The sequence below is a fragment of the Gigantopelta aegis genome, chromosome 8, assembly GCF_016097555.1.
Source record: "Gigantopelta aegis isolate Gae_Host chromosome 8, Gae_host_genome, whole genome shotgun sequence".
NCBI classification, from domain to species: domain Eukaryota; kingdom Metazoa; phylum Mollusca; class Gastropoda; order Neomphalida; family Peltospiridae; genus Gigantopelta; species Gigantopelta aegis.
This window is the reverse complement of record NC_054706.1, coordinates 74,920,604-74,943,692: the sequence shown is the minus strand read 5'-3', so window position 1 is coordinate 74,943,692 and position 23,089 is coordinate 74,920,604. Positions and strand designations below refer to the sequence as shown.

Here is a 23,089-nt window from a genome sequence, read left to right as displayed (position 1 = left end):
AGCTAATGCCTTTAATATGTGGGCTTTATCGTGAACAATGTGATTATTTTGTAAGAACTATATCTAGAAGTATTGCCTGCCTTGTGTTTCTTTACGAGACATGAAATTGAAACATATCAAGTGTTGCAGGAGCTAGAAATAGCGGCTAGGGAGGGACACAATTCATACAGAACGGAGAACGCGGTAAATGTGCACAATTACGGCTGAATGGAGACCAGCTCGCAATAATGGATGACATTTGTTCTTACTACAAATCATGTTCTGTACTGTGCTAGAAAATCATGTAGACTCTGAGACAACTTTGAAAAGACAGATTGTAAATAACAGAGAGTCGTTTAAACAGCATAAATATAGTAATAATAATAATAAATATTAATAATAAACTACCATCAGTTGAAAAATAATAAAGTTCTTATAATGTACAAAAATGCTGATTTCTAACATTCATATGAAATATTTTGTTGTTATTTCTTTTTTTGTCGGGTGGGAGGGGGAGCTGAAATGTAGCTCAGTCATTAGAGCTCTCGTCTAAGATGCATTAGGTGTAGAATGTAATCTCATTGCTTGATCCATTCTTTGGTGGGTGTTTTCCCACCCCAACCAATGTGCCACCACTGGCATGTCAGAGGATGTGGTATGTGCTGTGCTGTCTGTGAGAAAGGTCATATAAAAGATCCTTTGCAAATAATGGGAAAATGTTATGGGTTTCCTTTAAGACTATATATGTTAGATTTATCAAATGTGTGACATCCAATAGCCAATGATTAATAAATCAATGTGCTCTAGTGGTGTCATTAAATGAGACGGACTTTAAGTGAGACAAGCTTGAAATGACAAAGCTATTGATAATAATGAAAAGTTTTAACAACATAAATATTATAATAATAGATATTCATAATAAACTGCCATTTATCAGTTGGAGAAAATAATACAATTCTTGTAATATAGAAAAACGCAGTGATAGATAACACATGTACGCTACATTCACGAGAACTGGTTTGTTGTTACTTCTTTTTCACACAAGACCGACAATGTTTGAACAGACTGAGTCTCATTCGAGTGGATACAGACCTAATATGTTGAGTATAAATTAATATTGACTTTTCATTCAACTCTGAGCGGTAATCTGAGCACCATTTACCTTGAGGAGGAAATCCGTCTTTTTTAAATGAAAAAACACCTTTCTTCTTTCTCATTTGTCCTCCCTACCTCGAACAATGGATCGCTACAGGCTGAAGTATAAAGCCAGGGAAACACTGACAAGTGTTTGAATTTCACGACCTTAAAGCCTGTTGACAACAATTAGCTTTTTGTATCACTCGACTTATCAATGAACTTACAAGTGGGACCCCGTGTCCTCAACCCATCCTGTACGCTGCAACGACACAAACACAAACCCCCTGATCCACCTCGTCGGCAGTGAAAAGAACAGCAGGGGGTTTCGACTGACTGGCAAGCCAATATTGTGTGATTTTTACACTCAACTTGGCGTTTTCTTCCGCATACATCTATCTTACCTGAAGCGTTTGAGAGAACTTCTGAGAATGCACCACATTACACCGGCTTTCACATTTCTCTGTGTGTGCATACAACTTTTCCTTGTAGCAGCACAATTATTTACCTTGGCTAATGGAATAATTACCAATAATTTCTGGTTCAGGTAACACAAAGTGTATACGATGATGTTTTTTATTAGACAGTCTTTTAAGATGAGTATATAAACAAGCCGTATTCAAGTGTTAGCGTTCACCCATGTCATGTGTGTCAATAGGAATGGAAACGAAAGGAATATGTTGACAGTTTGTGTCTGTTTGCAAAAATAAAAATTGTTTGTGTTTTTTTCTTCTCTTTTTGTTTTTGTTGTCATTTGTGTCTCACATTAGCATTTACTGGTTTTACAAGCTCAGTGTTAAAGCTGCAATGTCTGGTTTCAATCGTATACAGTCAAGTTCTAAGTTCAAATACAAGCATAACTGCACTTTTAATTCACTCGCAAGTTGTCGTCATTAACGCATATTGTCAAATGCTTACTAGCCAGTTAGAACAATTCTCGCCATTTTGTAATACCGAGCGCATTCTAGCAGCCACTTCCTAGCAGCCAATTACGCTAGCAGCCAATTTCAGCAGACACGCATGGCGACGTTCTAAACACCGGACCATTACGCCTTTTATAATGTGTGTTGTGGTGTGGGCTATACGATACTAGTTGGACATCCTATATTACCGTAGTACAGACGGATTTTTAAAGTGTTACTTCAGATATTATAAAAGTGCTTAATAAAACGGTTAAGTTGTATTTATACGGATATTAGTAACAATAAGACTGTGAAAATGAATCTTGGTTGTTATTTTATTTTTGTGTTGTTATTATATAAAGATACTCTTTAAAACCTAAAATTCTTAAGTTGTAGTGAATAATTAAAAATTAGCATAACAGTGTGTATAAAAGTGTGTGAAATACAGGTAACAATCGAAAGGCGTATGAGTCCGGTGTTTAGATCGTCGCCATGAGGGTCTGCTGAAATTGGCTGCTAGCGGAATTGGCTGCTAGGAATTGCTAGGAATTGGCTGCTAGAATCCGCTCGGTTTTTGTAATGCAACAATAGCCGAACCGTACTATTTTTAGCCCAGAGGGAGCCCGGCAAAAGTGTCCTATTTTTGAAATAGTGGGTTTATTTTTAACTTGGAAAAGCCAGTGTAGTGAAACCAATTCGGAGTGCGGCGTCTTATATGCACCAAACGTAATGGGATTTTCTGTTCTAAATGCTTAAATAATAAAAATATTCCAGACATAGCCACTTTAAAGTTTCGCATTTAGCTCCCTTTCTCACAAACTATGAATTTTATATCAATGAAACTTACTTTATACTGGCACATGTGCATGTTCATTACAATACATGGGGGGGGGGGGGGGGGAATTAATTAAATTTTCCTTATTGAATTTTTATTTTTAATTTTTAACGTGCATTGAGATATGAACCTCTATGAGAGCAACTGTCATGTCAGGTAACATGTTTATGGTAGGCAAGATATTTCATTCTGTTTGTTGTTGTTGTTGTGTTTTTTTTTGGGGGGAGGTGGAGACAAATAATATATTGATGACAGGCTATATAATATAAACAATTTTTTATATATAAAATTGCTTTCTTATATGAAAGATTAAAACATGGTGGGTTTTTTTTTTTAAACCGTGACTTTGGACGTAGTCGATTCTGGTTGTCAAAACTTGACTTGTTTAATGACATATCAGGACATTTTGGTATTTAATGTATGATTATTTCAACACTTAGTTGGTCCAAGAGAGAGAAATAAGACATTTACTGTCGCCAAAACAGCAGGGAATCTTTTATAGGTACGTTCCAATAGAACAGCATATACCACATCCAGTTTAGTAAATGATACCTTTTTTATTATTACATTTTACAAAATTAAAATTTTCAAAGATTTTCATAATAGAGACATCATGGATGTATGTTATTTTTTATGTTAGAAATATGAAGTGATGTAATTTGAATAATGACGTCATTCAGTTCAAAAACAGTTATATGGACTCTCATTGTCTTTTCCATATTGGACAGACAATAGCATTGACTTGTCGGTTTATTTTTATTTTTGTTGCACAGAAAATATTCTGTTAAAGTTTTAAAAAATAAAAGCAAAATTGTACCATACATCTGCAGTGATTTATCCAGGCATTCTGTGGGTCCAAAGATAGGCCCCTTCCCAAAAGTAAGTGGCACTGAAAATTCCCAATTTCTGTACTAAACAGTTCCGAATATATATATATTTAATTAGGTCTGGACTAATAAATTAATTTAACAGAGGTGTACTGCATCGTTCAGTGGCCTGAAACATATCACAAGTATGATTTACTTGCACTGATTTTCCCAATCCCATTGGACATGGAACCCTGGCAAAAATATCCTGGAAAAATCTCTCTTATAAAACATAGATAAATCCCTTGTATAAAACATAGATAAATCCCTCGTATAAAACATAGATAAATCCCTTGTATAAAACATAGATAAGTCCCTTGTATAAAACATAGATAAATCCCTTGTATAAAAAATAGATAAATCCCTCCTATAAAACATAGATAAGTCCCTTGTATGGAACCCTGGCAAAAATATCCTGGAAAAATCTCTCTTATAAAACATAGATAAATCCCTTGTATAAAACATAGATAAATCCCTCGTATAAAACATAGATAAGTCCCTCGTATAAAACATAGATAAATCCCTCGTATAAAACATAGCAAAATGACAGTAAGAACTGTAAGGTGTCTGATATTAGTTTTATATGAAACCGAAGAGATGGTTCCATAATGTCCTGTCATCAATCTTAATGATCCATGATTAAGATTCAGCTTCTAATTACCAGTCAACATGTGCAGTAATTGGGCATCCATGTTATGTGAACCGGTGATCACATTTGCTGCTATAGCTTCCCGATACCCGCTGGCTCGCAGTGATCGTGTGATAACACCACTGTCAGAATCTCATTGTTTCACGCCTCGTTAGTTTAATACCCTTCTCAGGAACAATGCACATTATTTATAAGTTGATTGTTTCTCTGTCAAGGGTATCGCTCAACTTGGAAACATACCAATGTGTTACTCGAAGCACCAACATAAATATGCCAAGATGTCTTATGAGCATCAGACCAGAGCAAATTGATTATTGTTTAGATTAGTGACAGACAAGAAAAAATAGACTAGTGGCACAAGTCTGTGAACTATTATTATTAATTACATTAATGACACAGACTGTTATTGAGAGTGGGAACACAAATGGAAACCATGTCAATTAATTATTATTTAGATTAGTAAAATAGATGTAAATTGATTAATATTTAAATTACTGACAGAAACACAACTGTATGGTTTTGTTTTTTGTTTTTTATTTATGAAACAAACAGCTTTGCAAATTTACAATAATTTAGATTAGTGACACAACGACAACTGAGACGGGACATAGCCCAGTGGTAAACAGCTGACCAGATTCGCAGTTGATCTAGGATAGATCCCTGTCTGTTAGCCCATTGAGCTATTTCTCATTCCAGCCAGTGTACTATGACTGGTATATCAAAGCTGTGGTATGTGCTATCCTGTCTGTGAGATGGTACTTATAAAAGATTCCTTGCCACGGAATAATGTAGCAGGTTTCCACTCTAAGACTATGTTAGAATTACCACATGTTTGACATCCAATAGCTGATGATTAATAAATCATTGTGCCCTAGTGGTATTGTTAAACGAAACAAACCGTAACTTAATTCAACCACAACTGAAGGAATTTTATTAGTGACACAAATACAAGTGTCTACATATTGATTATTATTTAGATAAGTGATACAAACAAAAACTGTCTGCAATCTGATTATTTAGATCAGTGACACTGTGCTTTAACTCTGATGAGTAGAATGATGTCTAGGCTAAAGACTGGTTGTATAGAGCTGCCAAAGTATCTGAAAAGGGGAATTCCTAACTCAGGCAGTTAATTAATACAGGTCCATTTGCACCTAAAGCACTTAATCTGGAAGAATAGCAAAATGTTCTCTTAGGTCAGGTCAGGTCAGGTCAGGTCAAAGAGTTTAACGTGCACATTCAGAGCAAGCTGTTGTAGCGCATGCCTGTCCTGGGTACAGGTGTCGGCCTCAACCGGCTCCTCCCTCCAGGACAGGAAAGGGTGGGGTGGGTGAAGAAAGAACCGCCTGCACTGGCAGGTGGAAGGGAGCACCGGCAATCCAACCGGGATTGGTAACAGGCGGAGGGTGGTTTGGTGCTATGGAATTTTGAGTCCAGAAGGATGAGTCCAAAGAGAAATGGTGCGCATTTTTGTGAGGGAAATTGGGTGCATTTTGAATGGTCCGCCTAAAAGTTAAAGAGAGAGCTACATAAGGTTTTGGAATTAGTGAGTCGAGAGTAGCTCGTTATGTTCTCTTAAATCAGATGGCTCCTTCATAGAGGTGGCTACCTTAGGAGCAAGTTGATCATTTGTTGAGCACTTCCTGATCCTAGTGAGTTTTCTGCAAACATGTCTGTTGAAATATAACAAAGATATTGTAGTTATTTGTTTTTGTCTTCCTAAAGTCAAATAACGTTATCAGTAATTACTAGTATCTAGGTCTTATCTTCGTGCAGTCAAAGAGTATTAATAGGATATTGAGTGGCACCAATTAACATGCACAAAGCAGCTGTTAAAAAAACATCAAACAAAATAACTAAACATGTTACTAGTATACAGAATAATTTGACTAGACTGGCTTTGGGAATGGTTAGTTTGCAGTTGCTTTGAGTTATCTTGGCTATTGTGGAGTTATCTTATTTTTGCTGTTGTGGTCCTTGAAGAGTTACTATGACTGATACTAAATGGATGGGAAAATGTCCATGGAAGTTAAAAATATCTCAGCCACTTAAAAAACATGTTTTGAGTGGACCACCCAGCGTAGATGGAGATGGAGGATGGGATGAAGCCCAGTGGTAAAGCTCTAGTGGTGTCATTAAACAAAACAAACCGTTATCTTCAATATTCATCATTCCTAGCCACCCATTTCACAATCTACTGTGTACTATCTCTGCTGATTTGTGTGGACTTTGTTTCTTGTTTCAGAACCCTTCATGTTACTAAAGTAACACAAATATTTACAGATTGATTGTTGTTTACTGTTATTTATTTGGATAGGTTCATATAAAAGCATAAATAAAACATAAAATAAAGAAAACTGTCTTTGTGTCTTGCTGATCAAAGTTATCAGTCATTCTTAACCCAAACCTTAGGTGCATACTGAAATAAAACCCTCAGCATTCATGTGCTCAGATGTCTACTGGTTTGTTTTATTATTTTGGCGTCTGCTTTGAGATATTTCTCAAATATTTTGGTTATGGCCTAACATGAGTTAAGATTGTTGATGTTGCTGGCTCCAGTGATTTGAGGTTAGCCATATCAGTGAGTGGGTAACAAGAGTCAGTTGATATGGTAGTGGTTGGAGGATTGAGGTGAGTGGCAGTTAGTTACCACACGTATCCCAATTACTCTCTGTCTCTGCTGATAACAGTGTTCTGTATTCCAAAATCTAATTGATTATGGCATTGTTTGTTTTGTTTAATGACTCCACTAGAGTACATTGATTTAGTAATCCATCAGCTATTTTTGGATGTAAAACATTTGACAAGTCTGACACGTGGTTTTTAAAAGAACCCAAGCAACACACCACATACCACAGCCTTTGATATACCAGTGGAAGGGTTCTGATTGGGATTGGGGGGAACCCAATGAGTCCACCAAGGAGATTTGATCCTTTGACCCAAGCACTTCAGGCGGGCACTCTACCAACTGGGCTAGGTCTTACCGTCTTGATTTATATGGATGTCAAACATTTGATAATTCTGTCATGTAGATAATGTACGATAATTCTGGAGGAAACTTTCTATATTTTTCCATTAGCAGCAAGGTTTTTTATATGCACATACCATAGCCTTTGATTTACCATTTGTGGGGTGGAGAATGTATTCACCAAGGAGGTTTGATCCTACAACCCATGCACCTCAGGCAAACACTCTACCAACTGAACTAGATCCCACCATGGTAATAATAATAGGGTGGGGGAGGATTTAGCTCAGTCGGTTGAGTGCTCACTTGACGTGCTTGCATCATACGATCAAACCATCTTGGTGGATCCATTCAACCGATTGGAGGTTTTCTCGTGCCAACCAGTGCACCACAAATGGACAAAAGGCAATAGTATGTGTTTTCCTGTATTTGGGAAAGTGCATATAAAAGATCCCTTCCTGCATTAGGAAATTATGTAGCAGGTTTCCTCTGATGACTACGTGTCAGAATTACCAAATGTTTGACATCCAATAGCTGATGATTAATTAATCCATGTGCTCCAGTGGTATTGTTAAACAAAACAAACAAACTTTTAATAATAATAGTTTTAAAAATAAAATTGTGAAACAGAGTATATCAGCTGACGAATATAACAAAGAATTTGGACAAATTCTTAAGTAAAATATCTTCACCTGTGCTGTATTATTTTTAGTTCACACACACTACATTATTGTATCGTTCACACATAAACTACATTGGTGAGTAGTTCACATACAGATGTATTTCGTGCATGATCTATCTCCCTCTGTGTGTAAATCTGTCTTTGAGGTTGTAACCTTTCTGCTGTATACTCGTGTCAAGGTGTAGCCCACTGCGATCAGCCTGTGGGTGGTGTTCAAAGCCAGTGACCCCACCTTGTTTGCAGGTTTCGTATTGCAATAACACTTTGCTTGTCAAGTGCCTTGTTGTAGGTGACCTTTTGTTTAAAGAATCAAACAGTGGAACCGGCAACACAATCCTCGATCTGTGGTTCCAAGCAGCAGTGGCGCCTGTGTGTTCAATTTTCACCATACACTGTGGTGTACTGCCTTCACCTTTTACTGATCATAGTGTGGACTGGAGTGCCTCTTCCAACTAAGGTTCAAGCACACTCTCCTGGGCATTTAGCTGATGAAGCTTTGGGCTATTCCAGAGGGAGTAGAAGACTTATGTTTTTGTGTACCCACCACCTATTAAATGAAATTTTATTTAAACTAAATATGAATAAAGAAAAAGCTGCAGTAGACCCATGGCAACAACAAAAACAACATTGACATCTTTTGTTCAAGCAACGTCTGTTAAAAATGTAATTGCCATATCGAAATAATTGAATTATTTCTTTGTATCAGATTTTTTATTAATTAGTCCTTACATTTTGTGAGAAATCTGTGACAAAAATCGAGTGAAGCCCTGTGATGCGAAGTTTTGGAAATCTAAACACATTCTGGTAAAATGAACTAGAATGACAAATGTTTAGTGAAGCCTGGTCATGTAATTTTTTTGGAAATCCAAGTAAAATCTGATAAACTGGACTGAAAATGGAACCTGGGGCCTAATTCACTAAAGTCTTGCAACTTTGTGATTTCACAGTACAATGCTAAAAGACTTGCAAAGAGGATACTTTGTTGTCTAACAGAGCCTAAGAGACCTTTGTGAATTAGGCCCCTAGACTACTTGTTCTGATTTACAGCTTGAAATCTTTTATATGCATCTTCCTCCAAACAGGATATCACTCCATAGCAGTTGTTACACCATTGATTTATTTGTATGTCCATCATTTTTAATACCCGCATTTTTTGTTCATCTTTTATTTGTTCAGGTCCATGCCCAGCGTGAGGAGAGCTACATTCGACTCCAGAACCACCGGCGCCAACTCCAGGAAGATCAGTACCTGTTGGAAGAACATCAACGTGAACATGAACGTCTGCATCGCATCGGCGTCAAGTCAGATACCAGCACTGCGGAAATCACCTACTGAAACATCGGCAGGCTTTTTCTGTCTGGTCCACTGAACTGATTCTTTTGTACAGAGGTGGAAGCAGGATTTGTCTTAGGAGGAAGTTTAACTTTTTTTTAAAGGGCACACAGGTTATTCCAAATTACTCAAACTTATTATATACTATATTGTGTAGGTCATATTCTCCTGAAATATATTGATCAATATCTATGGTTTAAAGTGTCGTTCACAAAATCAGCTGATGTGAAGTGAAGTTGAAGATGGTGTATCTGTTACAGATAACATTCACCAGAAAGCTAATTCAACAAGTAATATTTTAATAGATCTTTTCTTATGAGGGCTTTTCTAGAATTGATCACAAGGGGAATTTGGGGAGAGTAATGTTTTAATATACACACCACCTACAAAATAATTTTTTTAATTAACCCTGGCCTAGTGGACACTCATAACCAATAAAATAAAAGTCATAATTTCTCACTAATAAATTGTCATGTAACATACACTATTATTGTATAGTTTGGCAAACTAATGACCTTGTTGGTACTAAATATGAAACACAAATGACTTTTCATTTATGCCTCTGTTTTCATTGTTAAATTATGTAATAAATTGTGTAATAAAATGTTATAATACAATTCATTACAGATTTTTAAACAATAAATAGAAATTTGGTTTTTGATAATTATTTTTGAACCTGATTAAAATGCAAAATTATACCAATTATTGTGTGTAAAGTGGTTTACATGATTTCTAAGTGCATGTATGGATAATAAAAAATAAATTTAAATGCTTTTGGAGAACAAAAAGAGTTGAGGTAATAAATAGAATAACAAACTCACTAACAAGTATCAAATTTATGTGTCATGAAATAATTTTAATTTGTCACTCACTAAATTTTGTAACAGGTGGAAAATATTTCACTCAGGACATAAATATGATAATAATTGGAAACTCATATATTATCCTCTATATGTAAACCATATATACAATGGGCAAGATACATGGCAAACCCACAAGTCATATACAATAATTATAGTGCCTCTAACGCCTGTCCCCTCCTATCCATGTGATCATGTTTGGACAGCCCTTAAATTGAGTTTTTAAGACAAGTGAATTTAGTTTCACTTTTTTCATACAAGCTTCGCCAGATTGTGACAGAATGATTTTTTTAGTTTAAAGCCTAAACCTGTCTGTAAGTGGAAGTACATTCATTTAATACTTCGGTTAACAGTTTTCAGTTGTTGGATAAGGTGCTTCTGTTGTATAAAGTGCGAGTGCGAATAATTTGTACATGCTCATATACCACTAGAGTTTCGAGCATGTCCGTCCCGGGGCCTGTCTCTGGATAGCCAGGGGCTTGTCCCGGGACAGATTGTATAAAGTGAATAGAACATTGATCTCTGGATAACTCGTGAAGTAAAATAATGTTAAATATTCAAGCTTATTATAACAAGAAAATAATCTGATAACTGAATATTTTATTTTATAATTAATGATAATGATGGTTTCCAGTTGATTTATTTTCTAAAAGAAAAGATTTATATATAATTGTTAATTACATTTTTAAAAATTTCTTATGCACTCAATTTTTTAAAAGTTCAAAATGTTCAAGATGCACATGATAGATACTCTTTTATAAAAGTATTTTTGTACATTAATCTTATGCATCTAAAACAACAATGATTTTATATTTTTTATTGTTGCTACGAGCAACACCAGAAGGCTGTGAATAATAATTTTGTGATATATGCATGATAATGCATCAAAATCTTTATTCAAGAAATATTTAATATTTATTAGTTGTTTTAAGAAGGCCAAAAGAATAAATGTTATCTCAGATTGTTGTGTGAAATAAAAATATTTTCTGATTAATTCAGATATATAAGTGCTACAGTTTATATACACACTGAAAGCAAGATCTTTTATAAACATTATTGACTATTAGCATTTGCATTTAACATGTTTGGGAAATGGCACAATGTTTTCAATGGTATAATGAGACCTACTAACTCAGTATCATCCGCTTACTGCCAAACAGTTAAACATGTTGTGAGGATCATCTTAACAATTTGATTGTTTTTTTCAGACTACAAATGTTTTTATTAGTATAGTATGAAATGTGTTTCCCACTTGCCTAAACTCAACATTTCCCTACCTTGCCCTAAAATTGAACTGTTTATGTAGTTGATTATTATTTAAATACTATATGTATTTATGTTTTTGGAAATGATGGAATATTTTCAGTAGATTTGGATTGTTTCTGAATTCTTAAAAGTTATATCACATTCAAATTAGCACGTGAGATTGTTTTACAAGTTTCTGTTATCCATGACTGGTGTTTTCAAAATTTCAGTATTAATGAGGTTAAATGTTCACATAATTTTTTTCATTTTACACTAATATCATTTATACATCAATATGTGTTTATATATTAATCTGTTCATACGTTATCATGTGTAAATATCATATTTTCATCTATAAGATTATGTGGTAACATGTTTTTCAAACATCCTAGTTTGGTTTGAAATCAATTAATCAGCCTCAACTTATTTACCTTTGTGTCAGTCAGTATCCTGTCTACTCCAGCATATCATGTCTAATAACATGTTTGTACATTGTCAGTATGCATCTAGTTTGTCATCTCAGGCCAGGCTGACTACAGTAAGGATTTGTAGATTTGGTTATAAATAACACATCAGTGTACATCTAGTATTCTGTCCTAGACAGGAAATCTGGCACAAACCAGAACTTGTGTCCAGGATGGACGTGCCTGAACCTTCAGTGGATATGGGCACGTTAATAGAGTTTTCCTTCCTTTTCCTCCTTACATCTAGTTTGTCATCTCAGGCCAGGCTGACTACAGTAAGGATTTGTAGATTTGGTTATAAATAACATGTTACATCTAGTATTACAAACCAGAACTTGTGTCCAGGATGGACGTGCCTGAACCTTCAGTGGATATGGGCACGTTAATAGAGTTTTCCTTCCTTTTCCTCCTTACATCTGGTTTGTCATTTCGTGTTGTCCACAGTGAGGTAAATTCTGCTTCTGTTGCCTTGAATGGGCTCATGTACAAGTTCATCCATTGAAGCAGAATATGCTCATTTTTCGAAAACAGCTGGCATCAAACCTGTATTGTCTGTGATTTATAAGTACATACTGGACTGGAATGGTTTTGTCTGAATTCAGTAAAGAATATTTTGCAATAACAAGGTTCCTGAATAACAGGGTTCAGTGGTATTACATGTACTAAAAATGTGGTTCTTTCAAATTCAAAAATAGTTATCATGGTCAATATAGGAAGATAAGTTTTTGATTTGGGACTGTTGAATAGAATTGTATGAAAAAAATATTAAAAAATGTTATTATTTTACATGAGAAATCAAAATCAAATGTGACTGCTGTTGCTCTGTCAGGAACCAGGGTACATAGCTACCGTAAATAGATTTTTGTAAATTATTATGTCTCATGCTGAATCCTAAGTCATTCAGTTGCATTCCACATTTTGTAACAACTGCTTTGTCTTGGGTAGTAAATCTAAACGACAATCATATCTGTACACAAGACAAGAGTCAAAATGACGTTTACATGATCGTTACTGCTTCCATGAACCACTCAAACATTTTGCCTATAGGAGGACTGCCACTCCTACATACCTTTTAGGACCAACTCCTATAGGACTGGTACTCCTGCATACTTTGTGGGACTGTCACTCCTACTTTTCTTATAGGAATACTGCCACTCCTATGTAGCTACCTTTCTCAGAGGACTGTCACTCTCGCTTAGCTACCTAGTAGGACTGCCAATCTCCTACCTATCTAGTAGGAGGACTGTCAGTCCTTAGGCTTGTTTGACAAATTTCAACCTGCAATAGACAACTTGGCCTCTGATCATGTTGAATACCTGATATCTTCTCCTGAAAACTGAATAGATTTTTAAATGTTTCATGTAATCTTTCAACCATTTTACACTCAATCCATGCACAGATCTTGGGTGTATTATAAAAAAGACAACTAGTTTAAAATTAGCGTTTATGTCCAGTGTGTCATAATCTTGACTTGAACATCTTAAAAACACTCTCTTGTTTGAATCAGAAAGTGTCACATTCCAGGATTAAACTCAAACTAATAATAAACGACAATTACTACACCTTGGTTTTGGTTTTGTACAGAGTAAATATAACATATTCAACGGTAATTTGTTCAATTTGACAAATGGTGCTTTTTTTCATTCATCTTTTTTTTTGTCTATTTATTTTTAAAAAACCCCTGTTAAAACAAACACAACAACACAAAAACAAGCCCATACCATGTGTAAAGAAGTTTGTCTCCTCAATATGGATCTCAGAATTATTTTGACACAGTTGAAGGTAAGTAGTCTTTGTCCAGTTGAAGCATAGAACAATAGTTGTTCTATTAACGATGTCAGTATTTGAATGTCACATTGCATTTCCCTACAACAACAATAAACCTCCTGCATGACTTTTTAGTTTACAGAATGCTGGAAAATTCAAAATTGCAATTTTATTTATTTATTGGAAGAATAATACATGTACGGTATTACTAATGTATCTAACTGCAATTAAAAAAAATATTTTAATGCAAAAGAAATTCCATTTATTAAATATGGATATGAAGTGAAATTATGATGAGATATGTTACATTTGTGTATGAAGCAAAAATGATGGTACAGAAATTGTCACAGACCTTGGCTGTTTTGATTGTTAATTTTCAATTAGGTTTCACTATTAAAGTATTTTCATATTCTGTGTCACATTTTGTCAGAATTTGATTAATTTGTTGTAATTGATGCCATTGTGTGTGTCAGTGTTCCTGGTACAAACTATGTACAAGTAGCTTTGTTAAACATGAGGAAACTAAGTACAAGAATTCTCATTGGGAGAGAAATGTTTTCGAACAGCCAATCAGCTATAGCCATTAGGGATACAATCATGAAATGTATGCACATATTTGATGTTGATTTTCAGTATAGAAGTTTTACAATTATAAAATCTGACATTTCAAGACAGTGTGTAGTATTCAGTTTGTTTGACAGCAGATGACATTGATGAGAGTTAGAACTGACAAGTAGTACCGGTAAGATATATATTGTGATAGAATGGAGAATGCTCTGACCAATCATATATATTATTGCTGTGGTTTTAACATGTTCTTGTCAGAGTAATACAAGTCTGTTTACTACCACGTCAAGGGAGTCAACTTCTTCCTTTATGGTTTTCTATTTTGTTTTGTTTGTGTTTGTTAGTGTTTTGTATATATTTGTTTTTATTTATTTTTGTGTGTTTTTGTCTTGACATGTACCAGTACATCCATCCATCTCTCTGTCTCTCTCTCTCTCTCTCTCTCTCTCTCTCTCTCTCTCTCTCTCTCTCTCTCTCTCTCTCTCTCTCTCTCTCTCTCTCTCTCTCTCTCTGTGTGTGTTATTTTCTGGTGAGGATAATGGCAACACTAACAAATTTGTCATCAAGTCTGCATTTCTCACAATCTATAAGTCATAGTTTCACCTGTACCTTTTTTCTTTCTTTTTTCTTCTTTTTTTAAACAACTAGATTAATAATAAAATATACACTACAAATTTAAAAAACCCAATATTTTTGTCTGTACACCAAGCCTAGATGTTGGCTTGTTTAGCACTGGGATTGTGTATATCCATTGTTGATCCCAGTGCACTCATTTGGGAGTATTTGTATCCCACTGACACATTCCGTATTGTTGTACAAGTAGTCTGGCTGGTACACATGTTATTTAGACTGGTACCTTTGTTAATATATATTTTTTTATTTATCATATTTCATCTATACCATTGTTTATGATAAAAGCAGTGTCTGTGATTTTATGTGCCATTGTTTGTTTTTAACACATTTATATTATATTCATAATTTTTGTTGACATTTAGAATATTTTTTATTTTACCCTGTTTTTTTATTATTAAAAATCTCTTCATGGTCTTTTCCAGGGACTAAGTTCTGATGCTTGCCAAAGTTTTCTCTCAAATATGTAACAGAATTTATATGTGAATCATGTTGGAACACCATCATGATGTCATTGTCATGTTGATTGCAGTTACTAGTTATGTCATTGTGTTGATTGCTTTCACCAGTGATGTCATTGTGTTGATTGCAGTCACCAGTGACATCATTGTCGTGTTGATTGCAGTTACCAGTGACATCATTGTGTTGATTGCTTTCACCAGTGATGTCATTGTGTTGATTGCAGTCACCAGTGACGTCATTGTTGTTGATTGCATTTACCAGTGAGGTAATTGTTGTGTTGATTGCAGTTACCAGTGATCTTATTGTTGTGTTAATTGCAGTTAGCAGTGAGATCATTGTTATGTTGATTGCAATTACCAACCATGGTGCATGTGAATCATGTTGAAACACAAACATGACGTCATTGTCATGTTGATTGCTGTTACCAGCCATGTGTTGTTTTCCTGCACTTGTAGTTTCTGATCTGTTATTTTCAATTAACTCGAAACCAAAGCCAGGATTTTAAAAGATAAGAGCGTGTGTCCATAATTGTTTTTTTTTCTTTTCCAGAATTCTCTCTCTCTCTCTCTCTCTCTCTCTCTCTCTCTCTCTCTCTCTCTCTCTCTCTCTCTTTTACTGTTGTTTGACAAAGTGTATCTAATGAGATTGGGGTTTTTTCTGATATTTTGAAAGTATACATAAACACCCTCAAACATGATTCATCTTTGAACCAGCAGCACAGACCTAGAAATATTCTTGGAGTATTGATTTGGGGGAGGGGTATTCATAATGTTTAGAGATGAGGACCCCTTACTACCCATCTAGAGAGTGGTTCGTTTTTAACACTGTGCACTGTTGTGTTCACAGTGTAGTACCTATCAATGCTTGGGTCTGTAATGTTTTGTTTTAATATATTTGTGAGTGTTGGAAGCCACTACTGTGAGGTTTGTTTGGGGAGAGGTTTACTCAGGTGTGAAATAAAATTACGTGATACCAGCCTCGTGTTGTGTTATACTTAATCAGACACTCCTGGAGAGTTCATCCCTCGTTAACTGTCATAAAGATGACTGCCATTCCTAGAGTAGTTTACTAAATCATCAATGAATGAATGAATGAATGTTTAACGACACCCCAGCACGAAAAATACATCGGCTATTGGGTGTCAAACTATGGTAAATGCAAACAAATAAGGTGATGATCAACATCAATATAAAAATTCAAGATTCAAACAAAAACAGTGTACAGAACTGTGCAAACATACAAATATCACAGATAGATACTGACTTTTACTCAAAATTTCAATTTGTGCTGTATTTACCATTCTCAAAGAATGTTACACCCCTGCACCACGGTGAGGTTACAGCACGCGCAGGGGTACTAAATCAAGACTTAGATCAGGGCAGAGCTCATTAGAATAAGTATAACTGTGTTGACCTGCACTCTCAAATCATTATCATAACAGTGGTAACATCCGGTGATCGCGGAAAATGAGCATATTCTGCCCCACCGGTGGCACCAATCATGAGTACCGCCACCACAGCTGTCGAGCCTATCACTTCATTTAAAATAATTAAAAAATAATAAGAGTGCAGGAGTTTCACCAAAGAGATAAAAACAAAAAAAGGATGCATAAGTTCATTTTGGAGAGTGATGCAACGTATTTTGTAGATATTGCCTCCAAATGTCTACCATAAAACATTTTGAATGCCCTCAGGAGTTCGTGGACATCGTAACCCTGATGGAACAACGTCTGTGCCAGAATGATATGGCATTGTTTGAAATCTGCATTCAGTGAGCATGCCCTAAGCCTAAGTTATCTTAGAAGTTGTGATATTTCAAAAGTTGAAGCTATACATAAAAGGAAAATTGAAGTCGTCCCTTTTGTCATACAGCTTAGTTTGGAAACCTTTGTTGCTTTGAATCTCTATGCATAGATCGAGGTAGAATACGGATTTAATACCTTCAGATGTTTCTTTTATTTCTAACTCTTGTGAGTAAATCAGTAGACGGTAATCTGTAATCCTGGTAATATTGAATGATATAAGATCATCAATATAGCGGAGAGGAAAGTTAAAAGATTTAGCCAGATGCCTTTCTTTTGATTCAGCCAGATTAGTCAATTCATATGCATAAAGAAACAAATTGGCTAGTAGTGGAGTACAGTTGGTGCCCATGCGGATTCCCTATTTCTTTTCTATATGTCTTATGTAATGCACTCCCTTAGTTACTAGTAAATTGCATTTCCCCCAAATGAAAGCACAAGTTCCCCCCCCCCCCCCCCCCCCTACGGACTTGTTTTAGACATATATATCTGCTTGGATAAAATCGTACTCGGTCGGGCTTTAAACTATTGTTTGCCAAATTGCCAACCGCAAATTAAACTTAATTTGGCGAATACTGATATATTTTATTACTAATTCACCTAATTTGACAAAAATCCATTTCATTATCTCCTGCCTTTTGAAGATCTATTACCATTTTGGCTGTTTGGCTAACTGCAATTTTAATTTGGCTACAGATTTAAAGACCAAGTCCGCCAAATTACTAACGATTGTTTCGGTCCACCTTAAACCCTGCTCTGTATTTTGGGTGAAATGCTATCGATGGCAATCTGTATATGACATCTCATTTTCGGGGCGATTGTCGTGGGTTCAGCTGTCCCTTCTCGACCCCTGTTGCGATACCAACGAGTACAGCAAGTGGCCCTTGAAAACACGACTGGTATTAAACAATTTTGTAAAAACTTAAATAAATCGAGCTTAAAGTGTATTGAGACAGATGTGAAATGTTCTTCCTTAACATGTCAAATTTGGAAATAACACATTACGACGGCCTCCAAACTAACTGTATGTGACAAATGGGATGACTTCAATTTTCTATCAGTCAAATTGAATGTTCTGTTTACGTCGAGCAGTATTCCTTCTGCTCCAGCTTAAGGTGTCTGCATATAAAACTATTTTATGTATTTAGGGCATGTTCATTATATACAAATTTCAAAGGACATATTCTGGCACAAAAGATGTTTCACCAGGGTTATGATATGTTAAGGACTCCCGAAAGCTTTCATAGCATTATATGTCGTACATTTTGAGGCTATTTATTGATTTGACTAATTACTGACTAAACGTATTCTGATGCTTTACCCTTCTTCTTTTTTCCTTTACCGTCAGCATATTTTTTATTGGTGGGGTAGAATATGCTAAAGTTTCGCGAACAATTGCTATGGCATTGTTCTAATAGGCATTCATTAGTGCACGCTAACACAATTGTCTAAATATCAAATGAGCTCTTATCTTATAATTCCAAAGCAGGTTTAGATTTGTCAAAACAGTCATTGTGTAGAACATAGGAAGGATGTATATTGTTCTTGGAAGAGGCTGTCCTTATAGACGAAACATTTGACAATGTTGCATTGAGAGCTGTCATGACCGTGTCCAAACATGCACTAGACTCTACCGTGTGCAGAGATACACTTTTGAATACGTTAATCGTATACATTTTTTTTTTAATTTGCGTTTACAATATCTGATGTCAGTATTCCCTAGAACCGCCCTTGTTATCTTGACATAAAGCGGACCGATCTGTCGCTAATGCTCGCCTAGAAAACTATGTCCACGTATTAAACGTCGAAGATGATCGACTGGCCACTTCTGTCATCTTCACTCAAGGTGCTGTATACTTCTCAGAGAAAGTTCCAAGTGGAAACATGTCTGTCACAGTAATAACAAAATGTCCCTTCACAGTAATCCGTGCCCAGTGTCGAAATAGACGGACAAGAACTCCCAGGGTGTCGAGTGCTCGTCCGCTCCTACTTCCACATGGCGCGGTTCCCCGGGCAGTGGAGGAAATGACGATCAGCGCACAAATCGTCTGCTATTTTCGACGTCTGTGTATCGCGAATGAGTTACTTAATGTCATGTTATAAAGCAGTTTAGTCAGTTTGCACTCAATCAAATATGGAATTTATTTTTTACTGTGTTTTAGGTACGCTGACATACCGGTGAAGGACATAAATTAACAGATAATATAGATTAGTCTGGTGTTGTCCGTCAGTGTAAACGAAGTCTGATCTTACGAACACTCCGACGTTGGCCCCGTCAGTAGATCTGACACGTTACACGAGCCAGTGTCATTTCGTGTTCCGATTACCCCTGCGACGTTGTCCTGATACAAGTCAGTACTAATAAAACTTTTAAAGTCCCAAATGAAGACTTCAGATATCAAATTTGTCGCTGCTGACAATGCACTGCACCCCGTGTATCTACGCTAAAATCTGTTATCCACGATCAAGACCGTTTCTGTGCATAGTACAGAGTAGAATGGGTCTTTGGAAACACAGTAGGCCTATGTCTATAATAATTTGATGGTCAACTCATGGATAGAGATGGAAAGTGAACACTGAAGCCACATCACAATCCCCTTGTTTTCTTCGGGATACAATTAAAATTTTGAATAAAAGTCATTATCTCGCCTTCATGAAAAATTCCGTAATCTCATTGGTTGTTTGCCGTTGGACAAATCCCTTATACTCCTGTGGGCGGAGCCAAATTCTCTTATACCCCGTCTGCAATTTCCAACAGTTTCCAGCCATCCCAGTTAATGCTAAAACAATAATTTGATTATAAATAACATTGATAATCAATCAAGTATACATAATTAATTTGATTTTTACTAAAAAATACACTATTTAAAAACTTTTAAAAGCTGCAATGTTGAACTCGGCCACCTAATTACGGTCGTGGTGTTATTGTATTAATGCGCGATTCTTCTTGGGGTTTTTTGTTTCTTATTTTTTATTTTTTATTTTTTTTACTACATACATTTCTAATTTAAAAAAAGGTGTTTTTTTAAAAATTAATATCTATTTCCGACAATTTCGTATTAGGCCTACACACATTTGAAGTTAAAAACTCGTTTATCGATGAAACTATTTTTCGTCACTGGCAAGTGGTTTCGTTTGCGTCCGCGTGGTACGGCTCCGTTAATAAATTGTTAACAATTATTGTCTGGCGTTATTTTAATTATTTGGCTATATGGTTTAACATGTTGGCAAGATAAATTCGTTGTAGAAGCATCTCTCGGGGTATATGGCTTTTTATGTACCTTCTGTGTGCTCTTTTAAAAAGAACACACAGAGGGTACATAAAAAGCCATATACCCCTCGTGATGCTTCTACAACTTATATTATCTATCTGTGATATTTGTATTTTTGCACAATTCTTTACACTGTTTTTATTTAATTTATAACTTGAATTTTTATATTGATGTTGATCATCACTTTATTTGTTTGCATTACCATAGTTTGACACCCAATAGCCTATGTAGTTTTCGTGCTGGGGTGTCGTTAAACATTCATTACATTCAGTAACTGTTTAGAGTGGCTATTTTTAAAAAAACAGATTAACTTCCAGGGCCGTAGCTAGGATTTTTTGTTGGGGGGGGGGGGCGGGGGCAACTGAGTAGTTAATAGTCTAAAACTCCTTAAACGGTTAAGAAGAGAATTTTTAAGTTTCTATAATTTTTTCCGGATTTTCACTGCCCCCCCCCCCCCCCCCCCCCCCCCCCACACACACACCGCTAGCTACGGCCCTGATTTCCCGAACATAATTGTCATCAAAACCCCACATGATCAGATACCGGAATATCTTTTTAATTATTACTTGGGCGGCATGAGAAGGTTATAATTGTATAAACAGAAAGAAAGAAAGAAAGAAAGAAGTGTTTTATTTAACGACGCACTCAACACATTTTATTTACGGTTATATGGCGTCAGACATATGGTTAAGGACCACACAGATTTTTTTAGAGGAAACCCGCTGTCGCCACATAGGCTACTCTTTTACGACAGGCAGCAAGGGATCTTTTATTTGCGCTTCCCACAGGCAGGATAGCACAAACCATGGCCTTTGTTGAACCAGTTATGGATCACTGGTCGGTGCAAGTGGTTTACACCTACCCATTGAGCCTTGCGGAGCACTCGCTCAGGGTTTGGAGTCGGTATCTGGATTAAAAATTCCATGCCTCGACTGGGATCCGAACCCAGTACCTACCAGCCTGTAGATCGATGGCCTGCCACGACGCCACCGAGGCCGGTTGTATAAACAGAAGTCATGGTAACAAGGCATTACAATTTATATACTTAGTAGTAGATTTTCAGAAGGCACAGGCCCTGTTAATGTTGATGAATTGATCAATATACAGGTTAAATAAAATAAAGGCTTACAATACTAAAATGGTAAACCTAAGATCGCAAAAAGCTATACGTGTGTTTGTAACTTCGCGTACTCGTGCGGGTTTTTTTTTTTTTTTTTTTTTTTTTGGGGGGGGGGGGGGGGGGGGGTAAATTATTTCAATCAAGTCCATGCGCACGGACTGAAATCTGTCTTGTTTATCTTTATAGGGTGCGCCCCCTGCGGAGCGAGGAGTGTACAGTGTTGTGAGGGACAACACGCGCTCCGTCGTCTGCTTGCGGGTGGATTAACCTGTAACCTATGTGTTGATTACTTTCTAACCCCAGTGTTGATTCAATCAAGTACTCAGATATGATCGTGTTTGCCCAGCAGAATTAGCATACCAACCTGTACTCCACCGTAAAACAGATCATAAACGGGCTCGGTGGTTTGTCTCAGACAACATTTTCATAAATCTGGGCCGTCAGATCAGGGTCTGACAACTAAGCCATATTATATTTGCTGAAATATGTTTATCGGACGGGGCCTACTCAGTGGCAATCAATATCTAGCGGCGATTTGGGACGAGGCAGAGACTAAGTTGTGTATAAAAATAAATTCAAATTAACAACAGGACATAAAGATCTCCGGCTGGATAAATTACTTAATAATCTTAACGTCTACAAATAAATCTCGCGGGACCCCGCGCTTTACTGTTATCTGCCACAAATTTCCACTGGCGACGAAGGTAATTTGTGAAAATTGTTACTATGCCCCCTAACTCCCTCTACACGCGTGGATCTTTGACCGACCGCCGAGGGATTGCTTCCCGCCAAAAAGCCTGGTAATGATAACCGCAGATGAACATCTTGACAAGTAAATTTCGTTCTCGCACAATGTATAGTTTTACATCACCATAACCTTTTCCCCTTCCCTATTTTCTCGCAAAGAAAGACCGTAAAGACCAGAAATATGTAAAGAATGGGGGGAAAAGTCTCCACAGGAATTATGTATGAAAGAAATTATAGCCAACTTTGATTAAGGGATAGAGCGCCAGTACTGGCGGTAACCTAACAGGATTTGAATGGCACGTATCGTGAGCAGCCAGGAATTATGTTCCCTTGACACGGCGATTAAGATATATAAAGACTTAGCGCTGTTTGCCCGGTCTTAACGTCTGCCGTCTGTTTACACTGGCATATGTTGTCTACTAAATGTTATTTGAGGACGTTTCGGCAAATGAACATACGCCTATACGTGCCATACACGTGTATATATATATATATATATATATATATATATATATATATATATATATATATATGTCCTATATTGGCCTGTGGGTGTATTGCATGCAATTGCATTTCTGTACATAAATCGTACGTAGCCCTAGGTGTGCGTGATATATATATATATATATATATATATATATATATATATATATATATATATATATATATATATATATATACTCTTAAAAAAAAAAGAAACGCAAAAGTGTACAAATGGGTTATAACTCCGATTTTATGTTTCCTACCGGTTCATGCTTTGTGAATATAAGGTCATTGCATGTCCCAAACACATTCCCACGGTTACATTCG

General features: G+C 36.2%; 1 protein-coding gene across 2 annotated transcripts in view; it reads left to right on the top strand.

Moving 5' to 3' along the window:
• LOC121378849 (golgin subfamily A member 6-like protein 6) overlaps positions 1-16,314 on the top strand; it is a 57,077-nt gene extending 40,763 nt beyond the window's left edge. The window contains exons 14-15 of one of the 2 annotated variants that reach the window (XR_005958768.1): positions 9,189-10,584; positions 10,698-16,314. Coding sequence is in view for 1 of the 2 variants with exons in the window: in XM_041507190.1 (XP_041363124.1) it covers positions 9,189-9,347 (159 nt within the window). In the remaining variant the exon portion in view is untranslated. Of the gene's footprint in view, positions 1-9,188 lie in introns of both variants that reach the window. The other variant, XM_041507190.1, reaches the window with a different exon arrangement.
• The last annotated feature ends 6,775 nt before the right edge of the window (positions 16,315-23,089 follow it).